At 42.1% G+C, this 27,167-nt stretch overlaps 1 protein-coding gene and 1 long non-coding RNA gene across 2 annotated transcripts in view; both read left to right on the top strand.

Annotated features, from left to right (window-relative positions):
• The window catches only part of LOC139017246 (uncharacterized), a 211,667-nt gene extending 186,114 nt beyond the window's left edge, over window positions 1-25,553 (top strand). The window contains exon 2 of the long non-coding RNA XR_011472840.1: window positions 24,525-25,553. This is a non-coding gene — a long non-coding RNA (uncharacterized lncRNA). The remainder of the gene's footprint in view (window positions 1-24,524) is intronic.
• The window catches only part of LOC139017244 (interferon-induced very large GTPase 1-like), a 34,510-nt gene extending 8,957 nt beyond the window's left edge, over window positions 1-25,553 (top strand). Inside the window, exon 2 of the mRNA XM_070425399.1 lies at window positions 16,118-25,553. Coding sequence (XP_070281500.1) covers window positions 16,120-23,394 — 7,275 coding nt within the window. The 5' untranslated portion in view covers window positions 16,118-16,119 and the 3' untranslated portion in view covers window positions 23,395-25,553. The remainder of the gene's footprint in view (window positions 1-16,117) is intronic.
• Window positions 25,554-27,167: the final 1,614 nt, after the last annotated feature.

A 27,167-nucleotide genomic window follows, 5' to 3' on the forward strand; every position in this document is an offset into this window, starting at 1 on the left:
GCCAATATGCTCACCAGCCCTGAGCCCTGCTTCTGGCTGAGCTTTTGCCCCCTGGTGGTCAGTGCGCATCATAATGGCCAGTCATTCTGCTGTTCAGTCGATTTGCATATTACCCTTTTATTACATAGGATTATTATATAGGATGTTAATCTCATTGAGAAATAACTTATGCACAATCAAATGCACCCATTTAAGGTAGACAGTTGATGAATTTTGCCTAGTTGAAACCATCAAAACATTGAAACCATTCCCACAGTTAAGATACAAAACACTTTCATCATGCCAAGGAATGCCTAGTGCTCTTTTGCCATTTCTGCCTCCCTCTGCCCCTCCCCAGGCAACCACTGCTATGCTTTTTGTTGCAATAAATTCGTTTGTAGTTCCTAAAAATGAATGAATACACTCATGTATTATTTTACTGATGCCTTCTTTCACTCGGCAGGATAATTTTAAAATTCAACCACGTTGTTGCATGTATAAGTAGTCACCCACTTTTATTGTTGAGTAGTATTTCAATGTATAGCATATTTTATATATTTGTTTACCTATTGATGGACATTTAGGGAATTTTCAGTTTGGATTATTATGGGGGAAAGCTGCTATTAAATCTACTCACAAATCTCTGTTGGACATGTATTTTTCTTTTTCATGGGTAGATGCCTGGAAGTGGCATATCTGAGTTGTATGGCAGGTGCCTATTTAACTTTTTAATAAATTGTCAAACACCTTTTAAAGTGGTTACCAGCAACAGTGTATGAGAGTTTTAGTGGGTCTGCATCCTCCCTGACATTTGATACTGTCAGTCTTTTCAGTGTAAGCCATCCTAATGAGTTATCTCATTGCAGTTTTAGACAGTGTTTCCATGGTGACTAATTATGCTGACCATCTTTTCATGTGTTTGTCAACCACTTAATATCTTCTTTTATGAATTGTCAGTTCAAACTGTTTTCTTATTTTTATTGCATTCTCTTACATTTTAGAGCCACAACAGTGTTTATATAATCAGAATATGGGTCTTCTTTCAGATATAAGCATTACAAATATTTTATTCTTTAGTTTAGCTTTTAATGATCAGTTGTGTTGCTTTTTTTAATCATTGACACTATTAGAGATGTCCTCCATTTTCACCTCCTTTGGCCACCTCTACCCAGAACTCGCCACCTGTACCCTGGCCTTCACCACTTTGTTGTCTGTGTCCACGGGTTATGCATATATATTCTGTGGCTACTATCTTCCCTATCTTTTATGCAGTTCCCACCCTCACTCCCATCCCCTCTGACCTCTTCCATGTATCCATGCCTCTGGTTCTTTTTTGATCATCTGTTTATTTTGTTCATTAGATTCCACATATTATTGAGATCATATGGTATTTGTCTTTATCTGCCTGGTTTATTTCACTTAGCATAATAATCTCCAAGTCCATCCATGCTATCTGAAAGGGTAAGAAATCCTTCTTGTTTACTGCTGCATAGTATTCTATGGTGTAAATGTACCAGTTTTTTTATCCACACATCTGATGTTGGGCACTTGGGCTGTTTCCAAATCTTAGCTATTGTAAATAATGCTGCTATGAACATAGGGGTGCAGATATTCTTTCTGATTGGTGTTTCAGGATTGGATATGTTCCTAGAAGTGGGATCTCTGGGTCAAATGGCAGTTCAAGTTTTTAATTTTTTCAGAAAACTCCATACTGTTTTCCAGAGTGGCTGTACCTATGTGCATTCCCACCAGCAGTGTACTAAGGTTCCCTTTTTCTCCACATTCTTGACAGAGCTTGTTGTTTGTTGATATGTTGATGGTAGCCATTCTGGCAGGTGTGAAGTGATACCTCATTGTCATTTTCATTTGCATCTCTTTGATGATTAGTGACAATAAGCACTTTTTCTTTTTCTTTTTTTTCTTTTTTTTTTATTGCTTAAAGTACTACAAAGGGTATTACATATGTGTCCCTTTTTTCCCCCGCCCTTGACAATCCCCTGGCCTCCCCTACCCCCCAGTGTCTTAGGCCCATTGGTTATGCTTATATGCATGCATACAAGTCCTTCGGTTGATCTCTTTACCTCCCTCCCTCCTGCCCCCCAACCCTCACTGGTCTTCCCGCTGCAGTTTGACAATCTGTTTGAGGCAGCTCTGCCTCTGTATCTATTATTGTTCATAAGATTATAATGGTCTTTATTATCCATGAATGAGTGAGATCATGTGGTATTTTTCCTTCATTGACTGGCTTATTTCACTTAGCATAATGCTCTCCAGTTCCATCCATGCTGTTGCAAATGGTAAGAGTTCCCTCTTTTTTACAGCAGAATAGTATTCCATCGTGTAGATGTACCACAGTTTTCTAATCCATTCATCTACTGATGGGCACTTAGGCTGTTTCCAGATCTTAGCTATGGTGAATTGTGCTGCTATGAACATCTGGGTGCATATATCCTTTCTGATTGGTGTTTCTGGTTTCTTGGGATATATTCCTAGAAGTGGGATCACAGGGTCAAATGGGAGTTCCATTTTTAGTTTTTTGAGGAAACTCCATACTGTCCTCCATAGTGGCTGCACCAGTCTGCATTCCCACCAGCAGTGCACGAGTGTTCCCTTTTCTCCACATCCTCTCCAGCACTTGTCATTTGTTGATTTGTTGATGATAGCCAGTCTGACAGGTGTGAGATGGTACCTCATTGTTGTTTTGATTTGCATCTCTCGGATGATTAGTGACTTTGAGCATGTTTTCATATGTCTCTTGGTTTTCTGAATGTCCTCTTTTGAAAGGTGTCTATTTAGATCTTTTGCCCATTTTTTGATTGGATTGTTTATCTTCCTTTTGTTAAGTTGTATGAGTTTCCTATAAATTTTGGAGATTAGGCCCTTATCAGATATGGCGTTGGCAAATATGTTTTCCCACGCAGTGGGTTTTTTTGTTGTTTTGTTGATGGTTTCTTTTGCTGTGCAGAAGCTTTTTATTTTGATGTAGTCCCATTTGTTCATTTTCTCTTTAGTTTCAAGTGCCCTAGGAGCTGTATCAGTGAAGAAATTACTTCGGCATATGTCTGAGATTTTGTTGCCTTTGGATTCTTCTAGAATTTTTATGGTTTCCTGTCGTACATTTAAGTTCTTTATCCATTTTGAGTTTATTTTTGTGTATGGTGTAAGTTGGTGGTCTAGTTTCATTTTCTTACATATATCTGTCCAATTTTCCCAACACCATTTATTGAAGAGACTATCTTGGCTCCATTGTATGTTCTTGCCTCCTTTGTCAAAAATTAATTGAGCATATTGGTTCGGGCCGATTTCTGGGCTCTCTATTCTATTCCATTGATCTATATGTAGTGACAATAAGCACTTTTTCATGTCTCTTTTGGAGAAGTCTATTTAGGTCCTTTGCCTGTTGTTTAATTGTATTATTTACCTTCCTTTTGTTGAGCTGTATGAGTTCTATATAGAAATTGGAAATTAACTGCTTATCCAGTGTATCATTGGCAAATATGTTCTCCCATGCAGTGAGTTCCCTTTATATTTGGAAGATGGTTTCTTTTGCTGTGCAGAAACTTGTTACTTTGATGTAGTCCCACTTGTTTATGTTTTCCTTTGTTTCTCTTGCGCTAGGAGATATTTCTGAAAATTCTGCTATGTGAGATATCTAAGATTTTGCGACCTATGTTTTCTTCTAAGATTTTTATGGCTTCACAACTTACATAAAGTATTTTATTCATTTTGAGTTTATTCTTGTGTATGGTGTAAGATGTTAATTCAATTTTACATTTTGCATGTACCTGCCAGATTTTTCCAATACCATTATTTTAAGAGCCTGTCTTTACTCCATTGTATGTTCTTACCTCCTTTGTCAAATATTTATTACCATAATTAGTTTTTTGTTCTGTTCCATTGATCCATGTGCCTATGTTTTTTCTATGTATTTTATTGTTTCAGGTCTTATATTCAAGTCTCATGAGTTAATTTTTGTGTATGGTATTAGATAGTGGTCTCATTTCATTTTTTTACGTGTGGCTTTTCAGTTTTCCCAACAGAATTTATTGAAGAAACTTCAATTGTATATTTTGGGGTTCTTTGTCAAAAATGGATTGCCCAAATCAATCAATATGATATACCACATTAGCAAACCAAAAGATAAAAGTCATATGATCACAGCAATCTGTGCAGAAATAGCATTTGACAAAATACAACATCTATTTATGATTAAAACACTCAATAAAATGTGGTAGAAGAAAAGTGCCTTAACATAATAAAGGTCATATATGACAAACCCTCAGCTAATATCATACTCAATGGTGAAAAACTGAAATCTCTTTCTCTAATATCAGGAGCAAGACAAGCATGCCCACTCTCACGAATAGTATTCAGCGTAGTAATAGAAGTCCTAGCCAGAGCAATCAGGCAAGAAAAAGAAATAAAAGGCATCCACATTTGGAATAAAGAAGTAAACCTGTCACTGTTTGCAGATGACATGATTCTGTATATAGAGAACCCTAAACACTCCACCAAAAGACTATTGGAAACAATAAAGAAACACAGTAATGTTATGGCAGCCAAACTTATTTTTTTCACTGCCACATTTTTTCCATTAAATATATCTTCTTAGAATTGTATTGTTGTTTTTAATGTAATTGACCACTTGACTAAATTTATAAAATGAAATTTTGTGTGTTTAAAAGAAATGACAGTTCCTTAGCAATAAGCTAGATTTCCCATCTCAGCATCTCTGTGAGTGGGGCTGGAAATACACATTTGTAAGATGTCCTCAGGAGATAATTATGCAAAATAAAGACTGAGAACAACCACTTTGAAATATTAACTCATACTGTAACTGGACAACCAAGGGGTCCGGGCTGCCTGTCACTACTTCAGCCAATTAAGCAGAGACAGGGTTGAATCATATATGAACATTTATTTCAATAATGCCTGCATTATGAGAGAGCGGCAGGTCATCCACAAACATCTTCTCTGCAGCCCACCATAAGCCAGCTGCTTATATTGGGTAGAAGGACAAGATCACGTGGAAAGTCAGAATTACAGGTACTGAAAAGTAGGCATGGGATAATCATTACAGGTTAAAAATCATGAAGGCTGGGGGGTGGGGAGAGACAGAGAGTGGGTGCTTATGGGTGCCCGGGGCACCTCAGGACCAGATTACAGGCAATAGGGGCTGGGGGTTTTAAAGAGCAGGGGCCTCTAGGACTGGGTGCCACGAGGTTGAAAATCTTTCCACAATGATAGGCAGTTCTCAGAAGGAGGACAGACTGCATTCCGATGTTAGCTTTCATGTCCCAGGGCATACAACTCTCAATGAGGTTAGAATATGTTTTCTCTAATCAGAATAGAACCATCATGGTTAACAAAGCATGATTAATATTTCTTATAATTGAAGCTGGTCCCCAATATAATCTATTTCTGACCCTATCAATACTTTTAATTTAAATTGGTTTAAATCCAAATCTAGGTATATCAGGCAGAAGAGTGAAGACATTACAATAGTTAACACCTCCATTAATTTGCTGCAATCTTGCCTTCTTTGAATGGATCGCTGTCTGCTATGAAATTATCTCCGTAATTGGCAGTCAAATAGAATAAAATGGTATGATAAGCTAGGAGGAAAAATCATTGTATAAATCTTGCAAACATTTTAAAATATGGGCAAATAAACCACCTCCAGAACACAAGTCATTCTCTATAGGTAAGAGTAAAGTTCATAAAAATTAAGGCCCTTTTCTGTGTTGACTCTTCCTTCTTCCTACCACCCACTTGTCTACTTCTTCATTTACACAACCCCAGCACCTTCTCTGAGGCCCACAAGACTACAAAGAATGACTTATTGCCTTTGGAAACTATCAGAACAGGTGCCTGTTACACAGATCTTAGATAAACACACTAATACATGTATTTATCTTAGAGAATAAGTCAATAAAAAGAGAAAACATGGTCTTAAACAAGGATGGAATTCTGTGACTGATATTACATCCTTACTGGAACTGATAAAGTTGACTTTTTATGTGACCGCAAAGGAATTCTTCCCACTGTAGCTGAGGGTGGGGAGGAAGATTCCTAATATATTCCTTAAGTGTAAAAGTAACTTCCTCCTGAGGAAAATATTAGCGTCTTCTGGAACTACCTACACCTAGCAAAGGCCTTTGCATTATTCTTAGTAGAGATCATCTGCGTAGTCTCCATAAATACCAGGGGCTCAGTCCTTAGGAAGGACTACATATATGAATTGATTTCCACATTACACTCTCTCTAGTCAACATAAAATATAATTTGTTCCAGTGTGCTCTGTGATTTAAAGTAGTGCCCATTAGGATAAAAATTGGAACTCCCAAATCACTAGTTGATCATCTTTTTCCTTGGGTATATATCAAAGGTCTGCCAGCTACCTTCAGAGATCTTGAAGGATGTCTTTGGACCCATTCAACTTTTGCACAGTTCCCAGAGAACTTATTCATGCACACTGCAGAGTGAGAAGAGCCTGATAGTGTAATGGAACCCACACTGATTCCCCAGCTTCCCATGCCAGGCTGTCCAGTGGAGATCATTATCATGAAGTCTACCTTCCTCCATATACATTTTTGTATATGCCCTTAAAGTGACAGCTCTGAGAATTCTAGCTCAAATGGCTTAGTCTTAAGTTTTAGAAGAGAAAAGCAACTACAACATCTGTCCTATTATTTTACATTTATGTTTATTAATTACAGAGAGGAAGGGAGAGGGAAAGATAGAAACATCAGTGAGGAGAGAGAATCATTGATTGGCTGCCTCCTGTACGCCCCCTAGTGGGGATTAAACCCACAACCTGGGCATGTGCCATGACCTGGAATCAAACTATGACCTCCTGGTTCATAGGTTGAAGCTCAACCACTGAGGAATACCAGCTGTCCTAACTTTTTGGTTCCTGCTTAACCTAGTTAGTAGTCAATGGCTGTGGGAATTTAAAGGCTGGAGAGGCCTTCCTTGGGTCTCAGCTTCTCACATATCCTAGAGAAAAGAGTCTCCCCATTTGTAGACGATAAGAAAAAAATGTAAGGCTTGCTAAAACATTAGCAGGAAACAGAAACAGCATCTCTCTTAACTTTCAGGCTATACCAACATGATGAAAGTCATTCTCCAGATTGCAGCAATCTCCATGACTAATGCTTCTTATTAACTCATTGCAGAAGTACCAGGAGATGGAAAACTAGCTCAGAAAGTTAACCTACAGAATCAAGGTCCCTGGCTGCAGCTGTGGCATGTAGTTTCAAATTAAAGTTCAAAGGAAGCAGGCATAGCCTTAATTCAGGCCATTCTGTCTTGATCATTCCTTTTATTCCCAGTCCTTATCATAATTTGACATTTGATAATCTAGTATTTATGCTCCCTGCAGAGGTAGGTCAGTCAGCCATTTCACTTTCAATATTCATGGTTTACTGGAGATTTGAGAGAGCCACTCTATCTTGGGAGTTTCTGTTTGTCCTACATTTCCATTCTCAGTCCTATAGAATCCTCTGGTTCTCAGGCCTTATTCATCCCATTCAAGCACCCTTTGTCCCTTTTTCTGATGTTTTCCCAGAAACACTTGCCATTTTCCTGGTTAATTTGGTTTCAAGGCCAATCTCAAACAGAAATCATCTCAACAAATTTACCTCTACTCACTGAAGAGAGTTGGAGGCAAATTAATTTCATGTCTTGAATAGCTAAGCTACTATTTCTTTTTTTTAATATATTTTATTGACCTTTTACAGAGAGGAAGGGAGAGGGATAGAGAGTTAGAAGCATCGATGAGAGAGAAACATCGATCAGCTGCCTCCTGCACACTCCGCACTGGGGATGTGCCCGCAACCAAAGTATATGCCCTTGACCAGAATCACACCTGGGACCCTTCGATCCACAGGCCAGCACTCTATCCACTGAGCCAAACCAGTTAGGGCCGTCAAGCTACTATTTCTGAGCCACCTAAATCTCAAGTCCATTATATCAATTCAACATTGAAATGGGGGTGATAAAATATAGATTGAAGGTTATTTGTATTCCCAGATAATAGCGATACCTATTTGGTCAATGGGATATACTTCTTAGAGCTATAATTATCTTAATTACTTTCTGTACTCTACCCTTTCACACTGAAAAACTCGCTGAAACCCAATCTGAACCCTCATGACTTATAAATTCTTTGTTTAGCTCTTTTAGGTCCCCAATAACAGCTCCTTTCTCGAGATTTTCCTAAATTGTGAGACATTCTGTGATCTCTAGAATGAGACTCTCCCATGGCTTCATGGTGGCAACGTTCTTTAGGTCCCCCTTCCCTTCAATGGGATTTCCCTCACCGAGTCCCACATCACACTAAGAACTGAGATTGTGGTTCCATCGGGGACTTTAGAAAGATTAAAAGATAGAAGGAGTTAACATTTAACGAGCCCTTACTAAAGGTAACACACTGGGAAAAGTACTTTACATGTTTTATAACTTGGCACACAGATGAGGGTAGCTCCAGGATTCCAGCCAAGTATAATGCCCTCCACTTGCATCTAGCCAATAGGTAAAGGGATTTTTTAATAGGCAATAATGTTCCCAACTCAGTTGATTTTGAATTACCCAAAAGGATGATTATCCTGGGTGGTTGTGGGGAAGCACAGGACTTGGTTGGGAAGTCTGCAAGGAATAAACTCCGAGAGGTTGGAGCCTCCTGGAGGAGTTGGCTGAAGGCAACCACCCCTGCCCTTTTCAAACAAGTCTGTGTATGTGTGAGCCCCCAGGCAAAGCCATGCCAGATTCCTGACAGAAACTGTGGTATGTGTGTTGAAATACTAAATTCCTGGCATTTTGTTTTACAACAATTTGAAAATTACACAGATTTAGTACTTAGAAGTAGTGTCCTGCTCTAACGAATACCTAAAAACATGGGAACCACTTTGGAATCAGGCAAGTCAGCAGAGGCTAGAAGAATTTTAGAGCATGACAGCGAAAGCCTAAATTGCCTTGAATAGACTGATAGAAGAAATCTTGTCTTTAAGAATGCTACAGTGAGGTTTATAGGAAGGAGAAAGAAAAAAATTCTTATTATGTAGTGGCAGAAAGCTTACCAAAATTATGTCCTGGAGTTATATGCAAAGCAAAACTTACAAATTTGTGATATATATACTGTAAGTAGATTTCCAAGGAAAGTGTTAAAAGTGCCTCCTGGTTTCTTCTTGCAACTTATGGTAAAATTTGAGAAGAGAGAGATAATTTGAAGAAAGACTTCTTGAAGAAAAGAAACCAAAGCCTCATAATTATGAACTTTATCAGCCTCTCCAAAAAAAAAAATAGAACAGAATTAAGAGATTCACTATGATAAATCTCTCCTGGGTATGACTATACAATCTTTGGCTAAAACCTCAGAAAGATCAAAAGGTAATCATTTTAATCCATTATGAGAATCTTTACCTTTTAATTGGAGAGTTTAATCCAGTTACATATTTAAAGCAAATACTATAAAAGAAGAACTTACATATGCTATTTCGTTTTGCTTTTTTATGTCATATCTTTTTTCTTCCTCAATTATTCTATTGCAGCCTTCTTAGTTTTTTAAACGAAATATCAATTTTATTCCTTTCTAATTTACTTTTCTGTATGTTTTTTACTTATTTCAGTTCTATTGGCCTGGTGCACAGATTCGTGCACAATGAAAGGAAATTAATTAGCAGATTCGTATGGTAATTACATTACTGCAAAAAATTACATGTCAAGCCCTAACCGGTTTGGCTCAGTGGATAGAGCATCAGCCTGCAGACTGAAAGGTCCCAGGTTCGATTCTTTTCAAGGGCATGTACCTTGGTTGCAGGCACACCCCAGTTGGGGGTGTGCAGGATGCAGCTGAACGATGCTTCTCTCTCATTGATGTTTCTAACTCTCTATCCCTCTCCCTTCCTCTCTGTAAAAAATCAATAAAATATATATTTTTTTAATTACATATCAAAATATTATCTTATATAAAAAAAGGGTAATATGCAAATTGACCCCCAGGGGGAAGATGGTTAACACAGGAGCTGTTGCCTGGTGGTCAGTGCACTTCCACAGGGGGAGCTCTGCTCAGACACAAGCCAAGATAACAGCTGGAGAGAGTGCAGCGGCAGTGGCAGGAATCTCTTCCGCCTCCAGGGCAGAGCTAAAATGTCCAACTGTGGCAGGTGGACATCCCTCAAGGGGTCCTGGACTGAGAGAGGATGCAGGCCAGGCTGAGGGACCCCTTCGAGTGCACAAATATTCATGCATCGGGCCTCCAGTATATAATATCTACACTAATAAAAGAGAAAAATGGTAATTAGCGTACGACCGCTACCCTTCCCATTGGCTAATCAGCATATCCTTATGCAAATTAACTGTCAGCCAAGATGGCGGCCGGCAGCCAGGCAGCTGGAAGCGAACATGAGGCTTGCTTGCTCCCGTGACTGCAGACTCCAACGTTCCCCGCCTGACTTGCAGGCCTCTGAGCTGGCAGTTTGAAACTTTGTAACAAATATAGCCGGCTGGGATCTCAGAGCTGAAGTTATACATTGTTTCGATTATAGAACGGCAAACAAACCAGCAGCGGAAGCCTCAGAGCTAGAGCCAGAGCTAAAGCTGGCCCAGAAGAAGAAAAAAAAAAGAAAAAAAGGAGTGGTTGGGAGCTTCAGTCAAAACCGCTAGCCTGAAAGCAGCCCTCAGCCCCTCACCCAGACTGGCCAGGCACCCCAGTGGGGACCCCCACCCTGAAGGGTGTGTGACCAGCTGCAAACAGCCATCATCCCCTCATCCAGGCTGGCCAGGCACCCCAGTGGGGACCCCCCACCCTGATCCAGGACACCCTTCAGGGCAAACCAGCCAGGCCCCAGGCCTCTATCCTATATAGTAAAAGGGTAATATGCCTCCCAGCACCGGGATCAGCGGAGCCGTGAGGCCTCCTGGCACCAGATCAGCGTGACAGGGTGCAGCGCCCAAACCCCCTGATCACCCTGCGGCTCTGTGTGTGACAGGGTGCGGCGCCCCAACCCCCCTCCCCTCCACTGGCCCTGCTCTGTGTGTGACAGGGTAGAGCCATAACCTCCCCATCGGCCCTGCCCTGAGTGTGACAGTGGTGGTGCCCCAACCCCCTAATCCGCCCTGCTCTGTGTGTGACAGGGGGTGGTGCCCTAACTCCCCTATCGGCCCTGCTCTGTGTGTGACAGAGGGGAGCTCCCCAACCCCCTGATGGGCCCTGCTCTGTGCGTGACAGGGGGGAGCTCCCCAACCGCCTGATGGGCCCTGCTCTCTGCATGAGAGGGGGGAGCTCCCCAACCCCCTGATGGGCCCTGCTCTGTGCGTGACGGGGGGGGGGGGGGGGGGGGGGGCAGTGCCCCAATCCCCTGATTGGCCCTGCTCTGTGCATCACAGGGGGTGGCACCGCAACCTCGCCATTGACCCTGCCTTGAGTGTGACAGGGGGCGGTGCCCCAACCCCCCAATCAGCCCTACCCTGAGCGTGACTGAGGGTGGCATCGCAACCTCCCAATCTGCCCTGCTCTGTGCATGACAGGGGGCAGCACCCCAACTCCCCAATCAGCCCTGCTCTGAGCCTGACCAGGGGCTGCACCTAGGGATTGGGCATGCCCTCTGCCACCCAGGAGCAGGCCTAAGCCAGCAGGTCATTATCTCCCAAGGGGTCCCAGACTGCGAGAGGGCACAGGCCGGGCTGAGGGACCCCTTCTTCCCCCCCGAGTGCACAAATTTTTGTGCACTGGGCCTCTAGTCCCATCTAATAAAAGAGTAATATGCAAATTAACCATCACACCCTCACTACATCAGTCCATCACAAAGATGGCGGCGACCACGGAGCTGGAGCAAGCAGGAGGATTGGTTGTTCTGGCGATGGAGGAAGCCAAGCTTCCTGCCTGCCCTGGCCAACTCTGAGCTCAACTAAAGGCTACAAAGTTTCAATTATAGAAGTTAAATAAATCCCAGATACCTGCTTCCAGCCCGCGGCCAGTGCCAGCCTGAAAACAGCCATCAGCCCCTCACCCAGGCTGGCCAGGCACCCCAGTGGGACCATTCCCAGCCCTGAAGGGGCTGTGGCCAGCCTGCAAACAGCCATCAGCCCCTCACCCAAGCTGACCAGGCACCCTAGTGGGGACCCCCACCCTGAAGGGGGTGTGACCAGCCTGCAAACAGCCATCAGCCCCTCACCCAGGCTGGCCAGGCACCGCAATGGGGACCCCCAACCTGAAGGGGGTGTGAACAGCCTGAAAACGGCCCTCAGCCCCTCACCCAGGCTGGCCAGGCACCCCAGTGGGACCCCCACCCTGATTCAGGACACACTTCAGTCCCAGCTTCATTAGGAAGGATGTCAGGAATGACATCTGGAAGGATGTCTAGTCTAATTAGCATATTACACTTTTATTATTATAGAAAAAGTACTTGAAGAGCATACTGCCTAAGTTTCCTTCTAGGCATTTTGTTTTCAGGTTTCGTATCCAAGTATTTAAACTGGCTTAAGTTGAATTTTTTTATGGTCTAAGAAAGTGGTCTAGTTTCACTGTTTTTCATGTATCAGTCCAATTTTTCCAACACCATTTAATGAAGAGACTGTTTTTACGCTATATTCTTCCTTCCTTTGTCAGAGGTTAGTAACTAACCGTTAGTTGAACACAAGGGAGATTTATTTTTGGGCTCTCTACTTTGTTCCACTAACATAAGTGTCTATGCTTATGCCAGTACCATGCTATTTTTATTACTATAGCCTTAAAATAGTTTGATATCAGGTAGCATGATACCTCAAACTGTGTTCTTCTTTCTCAAGATTGCTATGGCTATTCAGGGTCTTTTGTGTTTCCATATAAGTTTTAGAATTATTTGTTCTAGTTCTATGAAATATGACATTGCTATTTTGACATGGATTGCATTAAATCTGAGGATTGCTTTGGGTAGTATAGACATTTTAACCAAGATAATTTTTCCTATCCATTGACACATTGTTGCTTTATTTGTATCTTCTTCGATTTCTTCGGTATGTTATAGTTTTCTCAGTAAGAGTCTTTTACCTTCTTGATTAAATTTATTCCTATACATTTTATCCTGTTTGATGCAATTGTAAATGGATTGTTTTCTTTTTTTTTTAAATATATTTTATTGATTTTTTACAGAGAGGAAGGGAGAGAGATAGAGAGTTAGAAACATCGATGAAAGAGAAACATCTATCAGCTGCCTCCTGCACATCTCCTACTGGGGATGTGCCCGCAACCCAGGTACATGCCCTTGACCGGAATCGAACCTGGGACCTTTCAGTCCACAGGCCGACGCTCTATCCACTGAGCCAAACCGGTTTCAGCTGGATTGTTTTCTTAATTTCTGTTTCTGATAGTAAGTTATTGGTGTATAAAATGCAACCAATTTCTGAGAATTCATTGTGTATTATGCTACATTACTGAATTCATTTATTAATTCTAATATGGAAGAGTCTTTAGGGTTCTCTATACACTTAAGTGAGCAAAAGTGGGTTTACAGTTGTTCATCGGGAAAAAGGCATACAGGTTATAATTACAATAGCTTTATTAACTAAAAAAAATATCACAAGGTGTTTCTTGTACTTCCAACTGTAAACCTGCTTTTGCCATGCCTGTATAGTAGCATCATCTACAAATAATGACAATTTGAGTTTTCCTTTCCAATTCAGGTGCATTTATTTCTTTTTCTTGTCTGAAAATTATGGCTAGGATTTCCAATACTATGTTGAATAAAAATGGTGAGGGTGGACATCCTTGTATTGTTTGTGATATTAAAGAAAAAACTTTTAGCTTTTCACTATTTTCCAGAAGGTGGTGCTATAGCCCAAGTGTGTGGTTTCTCCCTTGCACACAGATCCTCCTGTGCTTTTCAGATTCCACTACATTTTCCAGATTAGCTCTCACTGCTCAACACAGGAATGTACACAAGTGGGTGGCCGCAGTAAAGGGGAGTTTCAGGCTTAGCATTTGGAGCATTGTTAGTACATGCTGACCCAGTGGGGAGATCCTCAGTCGAGGTTCTCTGTGTGGGACATGGAAGGCCTTCCTGCTGAAGTCCAAGCAAAATCAATAGGAGCCTCATCCCTTTAATGCTCTTTGATATTCTTCTCTGCTTCTTTCCCATCTTTTCCTCCCTCCCCCCCCCCCCCCCCCCCCCCCCCCCCCCCCCCCGTCACGAAGGTCCCACTACAGCACTCTGAGTGCTGCTGGAAAGCAATGTGTTTCTCAAGTCATGTCCCACACAACTTGGGTAGCCAGGCACTCACTAACCACTCTCCTTTTCCACACTGGAGAAATTGCCACCATCGGATAGTTCAGCCCATGCAATGTCCCCAAACTTATGCTGCAATCTACCCTTGAGAAGACTAGACTTCCGCAAATTCTCTCTCATCTTTGGGCATCTGCCCAGGTGAGCATTAAAAAGGTTTTTTCCAACCATGCTAAGACAGTTGGGGCAGAATTGCTGGTTCCATAGGCCATGCTGAAGTCCTCTGCCTATTACTAGATGAACAGGTAGGTGAGACTCCCTTGACATCCTTGGCATGATCCAAAATTCCCACAAAGGGGCACGTTTGTTTGTGGATAGGTGTCTAATTAATTGTTACAAAATGGAAGGAAAAAAAGGGAAATATCTTATGTATCATAATGCTGATGTCAAGAACTGTATCTTAAAGGACAGGTGAGTAAAGAAATGTTATAAAACTAGAGGCCTGGTGCATGAAATTTGTGCACTGGGTGGGTGTCCTTCAGCCCAGCCTACACTCTCTCCCAGTCCAGGACCCCTCAGGGTATGTCTGCCAGCTTAGGCCTCTGGGGATAGAGCCTAAACCGGCAATCAAACATCCCTCACTCAGTCCAGGGTCTCGAAATCCAGGACCCCTCGCTCCTTACTGCCCACCTGGAGCCGAGGCAGGAGAGGCTCCTGCCACTGCTGCTGCACTCATCAGCTGTGAGCCCTGCTTCTGGCTTAGGTGGGCTTGCTGCTCCTTAGCGCTGCCATGGAGGTGAGTGAGGCTCCCGCCACTGCCGCTGCACTCACAAGCCATATAGGATGGCACAAAAAATGACAAAATGGATGAGGGAACCATTCAACACAGGTTTGATAGAAACTAACTGAGAAATAATAATTGGTGTCCCCTTAATATTCTCCGTTCAATTGATTCTGTGTAAATAGGAAGTGCCAAAAGCCAGGCTATTAAGTTGCAACTCATCCTGATGACTACAAAAACAATCTATGTTGAGAACACCCACAAAGATGTCTTGCTTGTGCACATGTTGAGGCATATACACACACCCCAAATTTTTTAAAACACTAATCCTATATAATAAAAGGCTAATATGCAAGACAACCGAACGACGGAATGGCCAGTCACCATAATGCACACTGACCATCAGGGGCAGACGCTCAATTCCGGAACTGCCCCCTGGTGGTCAGTGCACTCCCACAGAGGGAGGGCCACTCAGCCAGAAGCCGGGCTCATAGCTAGCGAGCACAGTGGCAGTGGTGGGAGCCTCTTCCATCTCCATGGCAACGCTAAGGATGTCCGACTGAGCTGGCCTAAGCTGTCAGTTGGACATCCCCCAAGGGCTCCCAGACTGCAAGAGCGCACAGGCCGGGATGAGGGACCCCACTGAGGTCATGAATTTCATGCACTGGGCCTCAGATATATTTGATAAAAAAAAATGAATGAAAGGATGAGAAAGTCTTAAAGTTTTGCATCTTTTTGTTGCTGTTGTTAATCCTCACCTGAGGATATTATTTCCACTGCTTTTCTGAGAGTGTGAAAGGGAAGGAAGGAGGGAGAGAGGGACGGAGAGAGAGAGAGAGAGGAAGGGAGGGAAAGAGGGAGGGAGGGAAGGATGGAAGGACAGGAAGGAAGTGAGTATAGAGGAAAAGAGAGAAACATCAGTGTGAGAAACATCCTCCCACACACACCAAATGGGAGCAGGGAGTAAACCCAAAACCCTGGTACAGCGCTTATTCAGTAACCTTTGACCCTTTGGTGTGTGGACCAATGCTCTAACCACTAAACACACCTGCCAGGGCAGAGACTTGCATCTTTAGTACTCCTATCCTTATTTTGAGGTGGCTTACACTGCCTAAAGTCATGACAGAGGCTAAGTGAGCGTCTTTTCTTTTCACAGCGATGGACACGGCAGACTCCACGTCTGATGAGCCCCTTGTCAGAGGCAAAAGTGGGCAAGATCTCCAAGAGATGCTGAGAGGAGTAGGACTGTCAGTTGAGTACTGGTTGCCAAAGCTGCAGGAACACCTGGGTGTGACCTGTGCACAGGCCTTACAACACATTGACGAAGAAGACCTGCAGAAGCTGAAATCCCAGGCACGACATCCCTGGGAGAAAAGGGCCCTGGAGAAGCTACTTAACTCAAATAGCCTTTCAAAGTTACAGGAGTCTCAGGTGACAATGATAAAGAAAGAACAGAAGGCAGAACAGGCACTGCAGGAGCTAAGAGACTTGCTATCAGAAGGGAGGCAACGACAAGAAGAAGAAGTAAGGAAAAAAGAGGCAGAGCTGAGGCAGGCAATGGAGATTCCCAAAGAGTACTGGCCACCCCCCGGAAAATCCTTAAGAGAAGTGATGGAACACATGCAGGAACAATTCAACCTCATGGAGGGCACACTGTCTCACAGGCAAAACCTCCCAGATAGAGATCTCGTGAGATGGGCATCTGGAGGGCTGGCCCTGCAGGGAATTTACAAAACCAGCTACCAAATAGAGCTTGTACAGAAGAGAGAAGAACTACTCAGTGTCCCCAAGGAGTTCTTAATCTTTGGCCCTGAGCATGGCACACGGATGGAAACCAGGGAATTTACATCTTCTCAAGAAGAATCCAAGTTCACCCAGATGACAGAGAAGCTGGGCTTCAGTGTAATTGCTTCAGCCAAGGTCGGAGGTTGGGGATTTAGCATGGAAGCTGGTATGGACCACAGCAAACATTCAGAATCCAAGGAAACCAAACAATCACGTTCTGAGCACTCCTATTTCTGCTCTACCAAGTTCAGCTATGTCCCACTTGCCTCCTGCCACTTTCCCATGGATCAGCTCCAGTTCTCCAAGGCTGCTCTCCAGGAACTGAAATGCATTGAAGACCTTCTGAGTCAGTTTGCAGACACAGATAGACTCCCCGTGCTGAGGCGCAGTACTGAAGCTTTCTTCCACAGGTTTGGCTCTCATGCCAACCAGGGCCCTCTGCACCTGGGAGGAATCTACTGGTGGAAAGCCGTATCAGAGGGTTTCCGAAGTGAGCAGCTGGAAGAAGTAAAACAGCAGTCAGCCGAGGCCCTGAATGGTTACATAAGGGGCAGCTACAGTGGCTTTGCAGTGAAAGTTGCTGCAGGTGTGGATGTGTCATACTCTAGTTCAGAAACTAAAACCAAAAGCACAACCTCCCAAAATCTCCAAACTGAAGTCCAATTATCTGTGGCTCAGACAGGTGGCCCACCAGAAGCAAATGGCTTTTTCCAATGGAAAGCTGGCCTAGTTGCCAGTAATCAAACCTGGAGTGTCATTGACCGGGGCCTGCAGCTGGTGCCCGTTTGGGACATCATCCTCTCCAACCACAGAAGTGATTTTAAGGATCCATGTCAGGTGGCTAGCTTCCTGAAGGATAGCTACACTGCTCTGACTGGCATCACTGCCCAGATACAGGATGGAGAAGAATTATTGAGTGTTGAAAAGGAGGCTAAGATTTTCCTAGAGGATGTGAAATCCTGGGAGGTATCTGATCCCGAAGAGCAGCTTAAAAAACTGATAAATTTCATGCAAATGTTGAGTCAAAAAATAAAAAGTTATGACACTTGGGTTAATATTTGCCTCACAGACTGGAGTCTGCAGAATTTTTTGATAAACACTGTTAACTTTTGCAAAAAGTCTTCAACCTATGAAACTAAGTTTATTAAATCTCAGTTGCGCAGCCTGTTGTATCCTCACATCTACAGAGTGAATAACTTTCCTCAGGCTCATTCCATCATGCAGTGGGTCTTCCAGTCAAAGTCAGAAGAAGAGCACATCAACATCTCCCAATTTTCTGAATTAATTCAAATCTTGAAGAAAACCCACAATGACCTCAGGGAAGTGATGGCCATATCTGAGTCTGCAGAAACAGTAGAAGAAGCTCAAAGAAAGGCCACTTATGAGGTCAGTTTGTCTCTTGGCTGCTTCTTGAATTACCTTCAAGAAACACAGCAGCCAGACACACAGCTCTTGCTACTTTCCATTGCAGTTGGTGCAGGGTATCATGTGGTAAACAATAAGTTTCAGTATCTCCTGGGGTGTGAGGAGTTAGACTTTCTACTGCATGAAATGCAAACTGCCCAAGATAAATACCAGGAGCTCAAAAATATTTGCACGTATGGAGCTCAGGCATTCCTGGTGCTAACAGGTCTGACATCTACCACTGAAGTTATGGCTGTTTCTCCAGAGGAGAAAACACAACGCTTGGCATTAATAAGGCAACTCATGGGCCAATTTTTGTCAAAAGAAGTTGTCCATGTCCTCTCCAAACCTGGAGCAGATCAGGATTGGGAAAACCTAGAGAAAGACATGAGATTGCTCATTGATGGTAATTATGAAGCTACCATCTCTTCATTGCAAATGGATGAGATAGGAAAAAACTTACAAAGTATTTTCCATGAAAAGAAACAATCCCATGATCCACAAGATAATAGAAATAGCAAATGGGAAGTTATAGAACATACAGCATTCCTAAAATTACTTCAGTGTCTAGGCCTAGAACATTACTACCCAAAAAGGATGAGCAGAGCTAACTTCCATCTGATCAACAAGATTTCTGTATACAACACGCAGCCAAGCTCTGAAAGGGAGCTTCCCTTATATTTCCTTCAGAAGCTACAAGTGCTGGATTATGGGCTGAGATACCTGGTCTTCAGAAATGACGAAAACACACAGAATCAAGTCTATCCAGGTGCCTCAAATCAGGAAAATGAGGCTTTTGATTCATATGACGACTTATTTGAAGACATTGATACTAATCCTTCAGATACTAATCCTAGGCCCCATATTCACCCTATGGATATTCAAATGGCAATTCTTCACTGTGCAGATAATTTTGCCAGACAATATGTTTTCTCCAAATTTTCGATTTGCCAGTTTGCACTCCCTCTTCTCATACCTAATCCCTGCAGTTCTCAAATTGAATTCTCTCTCTGGTCTCTCAGTCAAATTAGAAGGAGCTGGCAGGAAGCAAGGAAATCACCAAGAGAGGAGAAGATCAATCACAAGAATAAGCAGATGTGTCATGTCTCTACCCCCATTGTGTCCTTTATAAGAGTTGGAAATGGCTTCTCTGCTTCCAAATCTCAGATCATGAACTGTCTTCTCAGTAAACGTAAACATGATGTCTTCTTCCACCGACATTGCAGAGGGAGCACCAAAGACTGTCTCTTGATGGGGGGAGTGGTGGAAATCTGCTGGTTCTGTCCTGGAGGGGATGATGAGGACAGATTTGACAACTGTGTGACCTTCACCAATCTCCATGGAGATGCGAAGGAACATAAGAAGCAACTTACCTTTCTACAGGAGGTCTCTTCTCTCATTGTTGTCCTCATGTCAACTTCTGACGACAATGAAGAAAACCGAAAAATTGTTCGTGATCTGAGGCAGTCACCAAGACCTTTGATATGTTTACTTGATAATAAAGAAAATAACATGACCAATAAATCTAAACAAACAGTGATTATTGGTCTCAGGAACAGAAATGAAGCAGAATTAACAGAGGAGCTTGTTACTGCAATCAGACGCTTGCTGGAGCTCTCGGGCATGGCTCTCAGTTTAGAGGACTGTGCCCCAATTGCTCGCAAGCAAGGATTCCTTATTGACGAAGACCAGAGAGACTGCAAGGAAGCCAAAGAAAAGGCAGAGGTCCTAATGGCACTACTGAAAGAAGTGAATATATCTCAGGTGAAGGAAAACTTACTGCCCCTTCAGGGACACCTATGGCATCGTTGGTGTAAAAAGGACAAAGAACTCTATCATCTAAGAGAAAAAGGGAATCGAAGCATTGAACAACACAAGAGTGAGATTGAGACAGAAAAACAAAGAATACGGAGGGAACAGTTGAGGCAGGCCTTTCCTCTAAATAACTTAATGCATTCTGTCCTTGAAATTCTCCAAAATCATTCAGAAACTCAAACCATACACTACTTTTTGCAATGGCTGAGTGTGTTTTTGGACAACCTGACTGCAGGACACTTGGAAAAACTGAATGAAAAGAAAAACATTTTGTGGTCACTGATACAAACAGAAAAGCAAAAGGCACCAAAGAGCACTGACCTTCAACGCTGGCAAAAAGAGATAGAAGCTATTTCCACAGAGATTAGTGACTGTACATTGGGAATTGAGCAACTTCTCAGAGAGGTTGGCCAGATCTATGAAGCTCTGGAAGAAGCTTCCCCCACTACAGATACCCTTTATCTCTCCCTTCCCCAGATTGCTGGAGACCTGATGATATCTGGGGCTCCCATTGAGCTGATGGATGGGGATGCTTCATATGTGCCTCTAAAGTGGGTGGCAGCTCTTTTTGACAAGGTCTCTGAGAAACTTGGAAACAAACGGCTGTTTGTTCTCTCTATCCTTGGCCTACAGAGCTCAGGGAAGTCCACCCTACTGAATGCACTTTTTGGGCTGCAGTTCATGGTCAGTGCTGGGAGGTGTACCCGGGGGGCCTACATGCAGCTCCTGAAGGTGGAGGAGACTTTCACAGAGGAACTGGGCTTTGACTTTGTGCTTGTTGTGGACACAGAAGGCCTTCGGGCCCCAGAACTCAGCAACAAATCCAAAAATCGTGACAATGAGTTGGCAACCTTTGTCATTGGACTTGGAAACTTGACTCTGATCAATATTTTTGGGGAAAATCCATCAGAAATGCAAGATATCCTACAAATAGTTGTTCAGGCATTTATGAGGATGAAACAAGTAAAAATCTCCCCAAGTTGCCTTTTTGTCCATCAGAATGTGGGGGAAGTCACAGCTAAAGACCAAACTATGGAAGGAAGGAGGCGGTTAGAGCAGAGACTCGATGAAATGGCCGCAATAGCAGCTGAGCAAGAACAGTGCTCAGATGTAACCCGCTTTGGTGATATCATTAAATTTGATGTCAATACTGATGTCTTCTACTTTGCTCACCTCTGGGATGGCAATCCCCCAATGGCCCCTCCCAATCCTCGCTACAGCCACAATGTCCAGGAACTGAAAAGCAGAATTCTTATGGCTACCAAACAGGAGTTGAGGGGAAGCATCATGAAGATCTCAGATGTGAAATTGCGAGTTCAAGATTTGTGGAGAGCCCTAGTGAATGAGAACTTTATTTTCAGTTTCAGGAACACCCGAGAGGTCATGGCCATGAGCAAATTGGAAACTACGTATAATTCCTGGACCTGGGAGCTGAGGAGTTACGTGCTAGACTTGCAGAACCAGCTCATCAACCAGATAATGAATGGAAAAATCCAGGAACTGACATTAGGCACTCTTGAGAATCCAGTTACAGAAAAATATAAAGCCATCCAGCAAGAACTGGAAAAATATTTTAATGAAGATCCAGAGAGTGAAATAATGATTCAGTGGAAAGCAAGTTTTGAAAATAAATTAATAAATCTTAAAGAGGCACTTATTTTTGAGAGCAAAAATAAAGCCAAGGGACATATCAGTTACAAAAAGAATCAAGAAATACTAGATAACAAAAAGTCAGGTTATGAAAAGGAATTATTGGAGAGAAGCCGAGAATTGGCTTTAACTGTAAAGGATAAAGAATTGAGTGAGGAAGAGCTGCATGTCAAATTCAATCAACTTTGGAAAAAATGGGTCTGTGATGTGTCCTCAACTGCCCCTCCAGTCAGAGAGCCTAACATTGACGTGGATTCTGAAAACATCCTTTTGGACTATTTTAAAAAGGAGACTGACATGGTGAATATACTGAAGAAAAAGTCTAGAAAGGAGTTTGAAATCAATTATGAGAAACATGTCAAAATGAGGAAATGGTTTGGCGTATTACCAAGGAACTTAGAAGTACATGATAAAGAGTCCATAAATAGGACAACTAACCACATTCTTTCAAGATACACTGAAACTATTAAAAACCTCCAAAGGCTACAGCGTGATTACAATCCAAGTTATTTTCATGAAATACTGAAAATAATAGAAGAGGAGGTGAAATCTGCACCCACTGAAGAAAGATACACGTTTACAAGTAAGTACAAAATTGACTTATCTTTGTGTTTATTCCAAAGAGCATCTGAGAATTTTAAGGAGATGCATAGGGCATTCAAAAGAGCAAATGACCCTGTAAATTATTTGGAAAGCAAGAAAGATGATTTCCTCATGAGTTTTAAGATCTCTTGTCAAGGAGCAACCTCAGTCAAAACATTTGTTGACTTTCTATGGCACAAACTCACTCCTGCCGTCTCCGACACGATTTGGGGGAAAATGGCCCCTAAAATTGCTGGGGAAGTGCGAGCTACCTGCCCAGCATTCAATGGAAACAGGGCTAACCTGGAGAAACATGTTCTTCTCTCCCTGGCAGAAAATGAAAATTTTGATGATTACTGGGAGTACATTCATAATCCCGAATCATTTTTTAGGAATTACATTCAAAGACATATTGAAAGATATTGTTCAGAACAAAAAAGTAATAAAATAAAGACTTTTTTAAAAATAAGTGTAGATGACATCAAGAATGCCATCCTCTCAGCTATTCATGAATCCACAGCAATAGCCAAAGATAAAAGCAGCACTGCGTCTGGGTGGTTGGATTTGTTCTGTGATCACCTGGGGGGTAACTTGAACTTTCCACGAAAAGACTTGGTAAGCATTGAACACCAGGAGATTAAAGATATTGAGTTTCTCAAAGAAGCAATGAGTGAAGCTTTGGATCCCGCAATGATCAAAGTGGAACAGGAGTGTTTGAGTAAGCCTGAAGAAGGAATGGTTTCTGACATTCAGAAAATGCTCTCTGAGCATCTCTGTGGCTGCTGGAAACAGTGTCCCTTCTGTGGAGCAATCTGTACAAACACAATCCCTAACCACGACGGGGACCACAGTGTTCCTTTCCACCGTCCTCAGGCTATAAGTGGAGGCAAATGGGTTAACACAGACCACTTTGTCATTGACTACTGTACTAGTTTGGTAGCAAGTGATTGTTCTTTTATTTTGGAGGATGGTCGTAAAATCCCATTTAAGACCTATCGAGAGGCAGAAGGGGAATATGCCACATGGAGCATCACCCCAGACACATCCACCCAGCCATACTGGAAATGGTTTGTCTGTCATTTCAAAAATGAGCTAGAAGAAAAATATCAGAAAAAATTTACAGGTAGAGGTGAAATCCCTAATGCATGGACCAATATCACAAAGCAAAATGTGTTTGATGACTTGGAAAAGCAATAATACTCAATGCCCACAAAAGAGTACTAGAATCTGAACAAGAGTCACAGTACCTGAACAATCCAAAAATACCTACTCCTCACAACGAGAAACTTTTTTTCCATTTTTCAAATGAAATGGCTAAATATAAATAAATTAACATTTCAAAAGTTAAAGATTTCCTGTTGAAAGGACTTCCTTTTTCTTTATCTCAATTCCTTCTGGTTGAAAAACAAATTGCTAAAATATATTAACATACAACAAAATCAAATAATATCTATTTAAAATTCCTACCTCATATTTTAAGCTATTGTTCTGAATGCTTTTTATTTTAAAATATATAATATATGCAATCACAGAGAAAGTTGTTTTCATGGAGGGAAATCAAAATCATTATACATAGCTATAAATTTCTATAGATTAACTATATGAACATTTCAAATGAATGTACAGTTCTTGGCTGAATTCTACCAATTGCCTCTGAAATCTTGAGAAAAAGTTAACCCTTGAATGCAAAAATATTGATGGGAAGATGATTCCCAAGCATAGTGATATTTAGACATATTCTCTTCTGGGAAATAATAACACAGACTTGACAGAGCCTGTATCAATTCAGGAAACATTATTAAGCAAATATAGACAATAGAAATTAAATTATTGTTTTTCTCATGTAAGTAGCACCCTCCTCTTCTCTGGCACCTTGGCAATTCCCTGTGCCACGCTTAAATAAAACATAAGTGTTCATAAGAGGTTAGGTATTCAAAGCCTGGTATTTGTAAAAGCTTAAGAAGAACTGGCTTTTGGAACAAGGTGTATGAGCAGGTGAGAAGGATTTCTTTATTCACAGCTGTCAACAAAAGTCAGATTTCATTATGCCATTAATAATTGTAAAAACTATTCCTTTAAGAATAAAATAGCAAAGAATATATAGTTTTTAGATTCTGATTATTTCAATAAGATATTCTTTTATATACTAAAATGTAAGGAAATGCTTATTTCCAAAATAGGCACCTTTGTGACTTTTCGCACTATGAGTCATAGGATCATGATCAGAATACAAATGAAAAGCTCTCTGATGGTAACCAAGAATCTGAGAGGGGAAAGAAATCACCAATCTGCAAACCTGCACCTTCTGCAACAATGACTTATGCTAGGTTCTCAAAGCTAATGACTTAAAATAATCTTGATACAAAAAAAATGTCTTCATGTTGGACATAAGAGCATCCATGTCTTCCCTATATAGGCACTCTCTGTCCCTCCATAGCCACTGTAAACAGACAATGAACAGCAGTAAAAAACTTGCATCTTCAGAGCTGGGAGATAGTGCTGATTCTGCTTTGAACCTCCAAAGAACCTCAAGCATACTCTCAGTTTGAGGTCAAATGACCCATGGCTCCAAAAGAAATGCTTGAACAGAAAAATTATAAAGGAAACAGGTGTTCTAGAACAGTATAGTTTCCCTTTTGTTCTCTGGAAAGCAGTCTCAGTAAGAGTTGGAAGGACCTCTATTATAGTAACATATAGAAATGTTTAAAAATGCTTTTAAAATGTCTAAAAATGATAAAAAGGTTTTAAAATGTTTAAATTAACTTTCTTGAAACTTAAAGTGTGATATTAAGGACACATTCCCCACTGCCCTGAAGCGTGTGTACCCCATAGATAAGGATTTGAACTTCGATTACTGACTCAGAGCGACTTGCTAAGATAACCATATGTGTGAGTAATGTACTCTCCCTAAATAACCACAAACAGCCTCTTGCCTTGTTTAAGATTAACATGTGTGCATGGATGTAATTCATTGATAGCCACCTAAACTGCTGCAGGTAAAAACAGGCTTTTAAAATGGATCCTGGCCAGCCAACAATGCTCACCTGTCGAGACAGCCACAAAGACAAGTCCCTTTGTCAGTCCGGCATGCAAAGCTCCATGGTCCTGGAAGCTCTATGCTCCTCTCCCTGCCAGAAGACAAAAAAAAAACACACACAAAATAAAACTGGCTAGTACCTCCCTATGGAGGCTCGCAACCGAGCTCTCAGGTGAGGAACTCCGGTCCCCTGCATCCAGACCAGACCAGACCAGCGGCTGGGCCCCAGAGAACAGCACCACTGAGATCCCATCAAGCCTGTACCCGCAGCATCAAAAACTTTTGAAAGTAATAAAGTGCTGTGTGATTTGCAACTGCATATGTTTCATGTGGTGTGATTCCTCTGGCAGTTAATTAAATCAATTTGCATACGCTTAAAATTAAAATTAAAGCTTCTGGTGCTTTTGGTCCTAGGCCTCCCCTTGGTCATGCTTGCATACAGTAGCCTCTTCGCTAGCAAGTACTTAAATGTCCCAACACCTGCAAGGTTAAAATTTATCAAAAGGGACGCCTTAAATAAACACCCCAGATACTTTTGCGGGATCCACTTGGGACAACCTCCTAATATGATCATATTCAAATGGTAACAGAAATAGAATCCCTTGCATACCTTGGAGCATGGGTCTCACAAGACTGCACCCCTTAAAACTGCAATGTTCAATTCACATTTGCTGAATGCTTTTGTTATTTGTTTAATGAATCTAGAATGGTCTTTAAGAGGTATCATGTGCCATACATTAACTTTGATTTTCAATCTAAACTTGTTGTCTATAAATAAAAATCACCTTTGATAAATTCCTCAGACATTTAAGCAGTGTGATTATTAAATAAGATTTATGCCAGAGCCTGTGCCTCTGAGGCAGAGTGGTCACCATATGTCTCCAACTCATGCCTGAGTTTACACCTCTCAAAACCTCTGGTCACACACACCTAAGGAAACCCCAGCTTGACTCTGTTGTGCGTGGAACCACCTGGTCTTCGTGTAGAAAAATGCTAGGTGGTGCTGCCATCAAGGATTTCCCTGTAAGGATCAGCCACATACCTGACCCAGACCACTGTGATGGGGGCACAAGGTGGTGAGCAGGGCCTTTGTAAAAGCCCTGAAGCCAAAGTTAGCAGCCAGCTGGGCAGCAGCTGATGCCCCGGGACTTGCCTGACCCCAGTCTGCAGCCCCTCTAACCTCTCCAGAGAGCCTCCAGGGTGCACAGCAGATTGTCAATGTCCTCAAGCTGAACCCTGAGTGGATCTAAAAGAACTAGAAGCACCTATTCAAGGTGAACACTAAATCTGTGGGCAGCTCCTTCACCTGCAGCCAAAATTGTCCCAGCAAAGGTGCACCTCTAGGAGGAGGTTACAGTCTAGAGCAGCCGTGGGCAAACTACGGCCTGCGGGCCGGTTCCGGCCAGTTTGAAATGAATAAAACTAAAAAAAAAAAAGACCGTACCCTTTTATGTAATGATGTTTACTTTGAATTTATATTAGTTCACACAAACACTCCATCCATGCTTTTGTTCCGGCCCTCCGGTCCAGTTTAAGAACCCATTGTGGCCCTGGAGTCAAAAAGTTTGCCCACCCCTGGTCTAGAGACTCAGGAGGGCAAAGAGAGAGAGAAGAGGCCCAAAATGTGACCACTTGGCTCCCACCCAACTCTTCCTGCCACCTCCAATTTATAGGTAAATGTCTTTTACACACACACACACACACACATAAATTAGATTCAGAAGCTGTGCTGCTGTGCTTAAGAGATTTTAAAAAACTAACACAAAATAAATGGAAACAGAGGACAGAGTAGGTAGGAACTGGGTTTTCTGCCATCAGCGAAGGATCAAGATTAAGGTGATTACAATATCATTTGATTGGGGTCACTGAGAGATAAGCCATTAGTAGGACTAGGCATTAGTAGGAAGGAGAATCACAGGATATCCATGAGTAG

This window comes from Myotis yumanensis, unplaced genomic scaffold, assembly GCF_028538775.1.
Source record: "Myotis yumanensis isolate MYYU_CA2020_CCGP unplaced genomic scaffold, mMyoYum1.0.hap1 SCAF_10, whole genome shotgun sequence".
Classification (NCBI taxonomy): Eukaryota; Metazoa; Chordata; class Mammalia; order Chiroptera; family Vespertilionidae; genus Myotis; species Myotis yumanensis.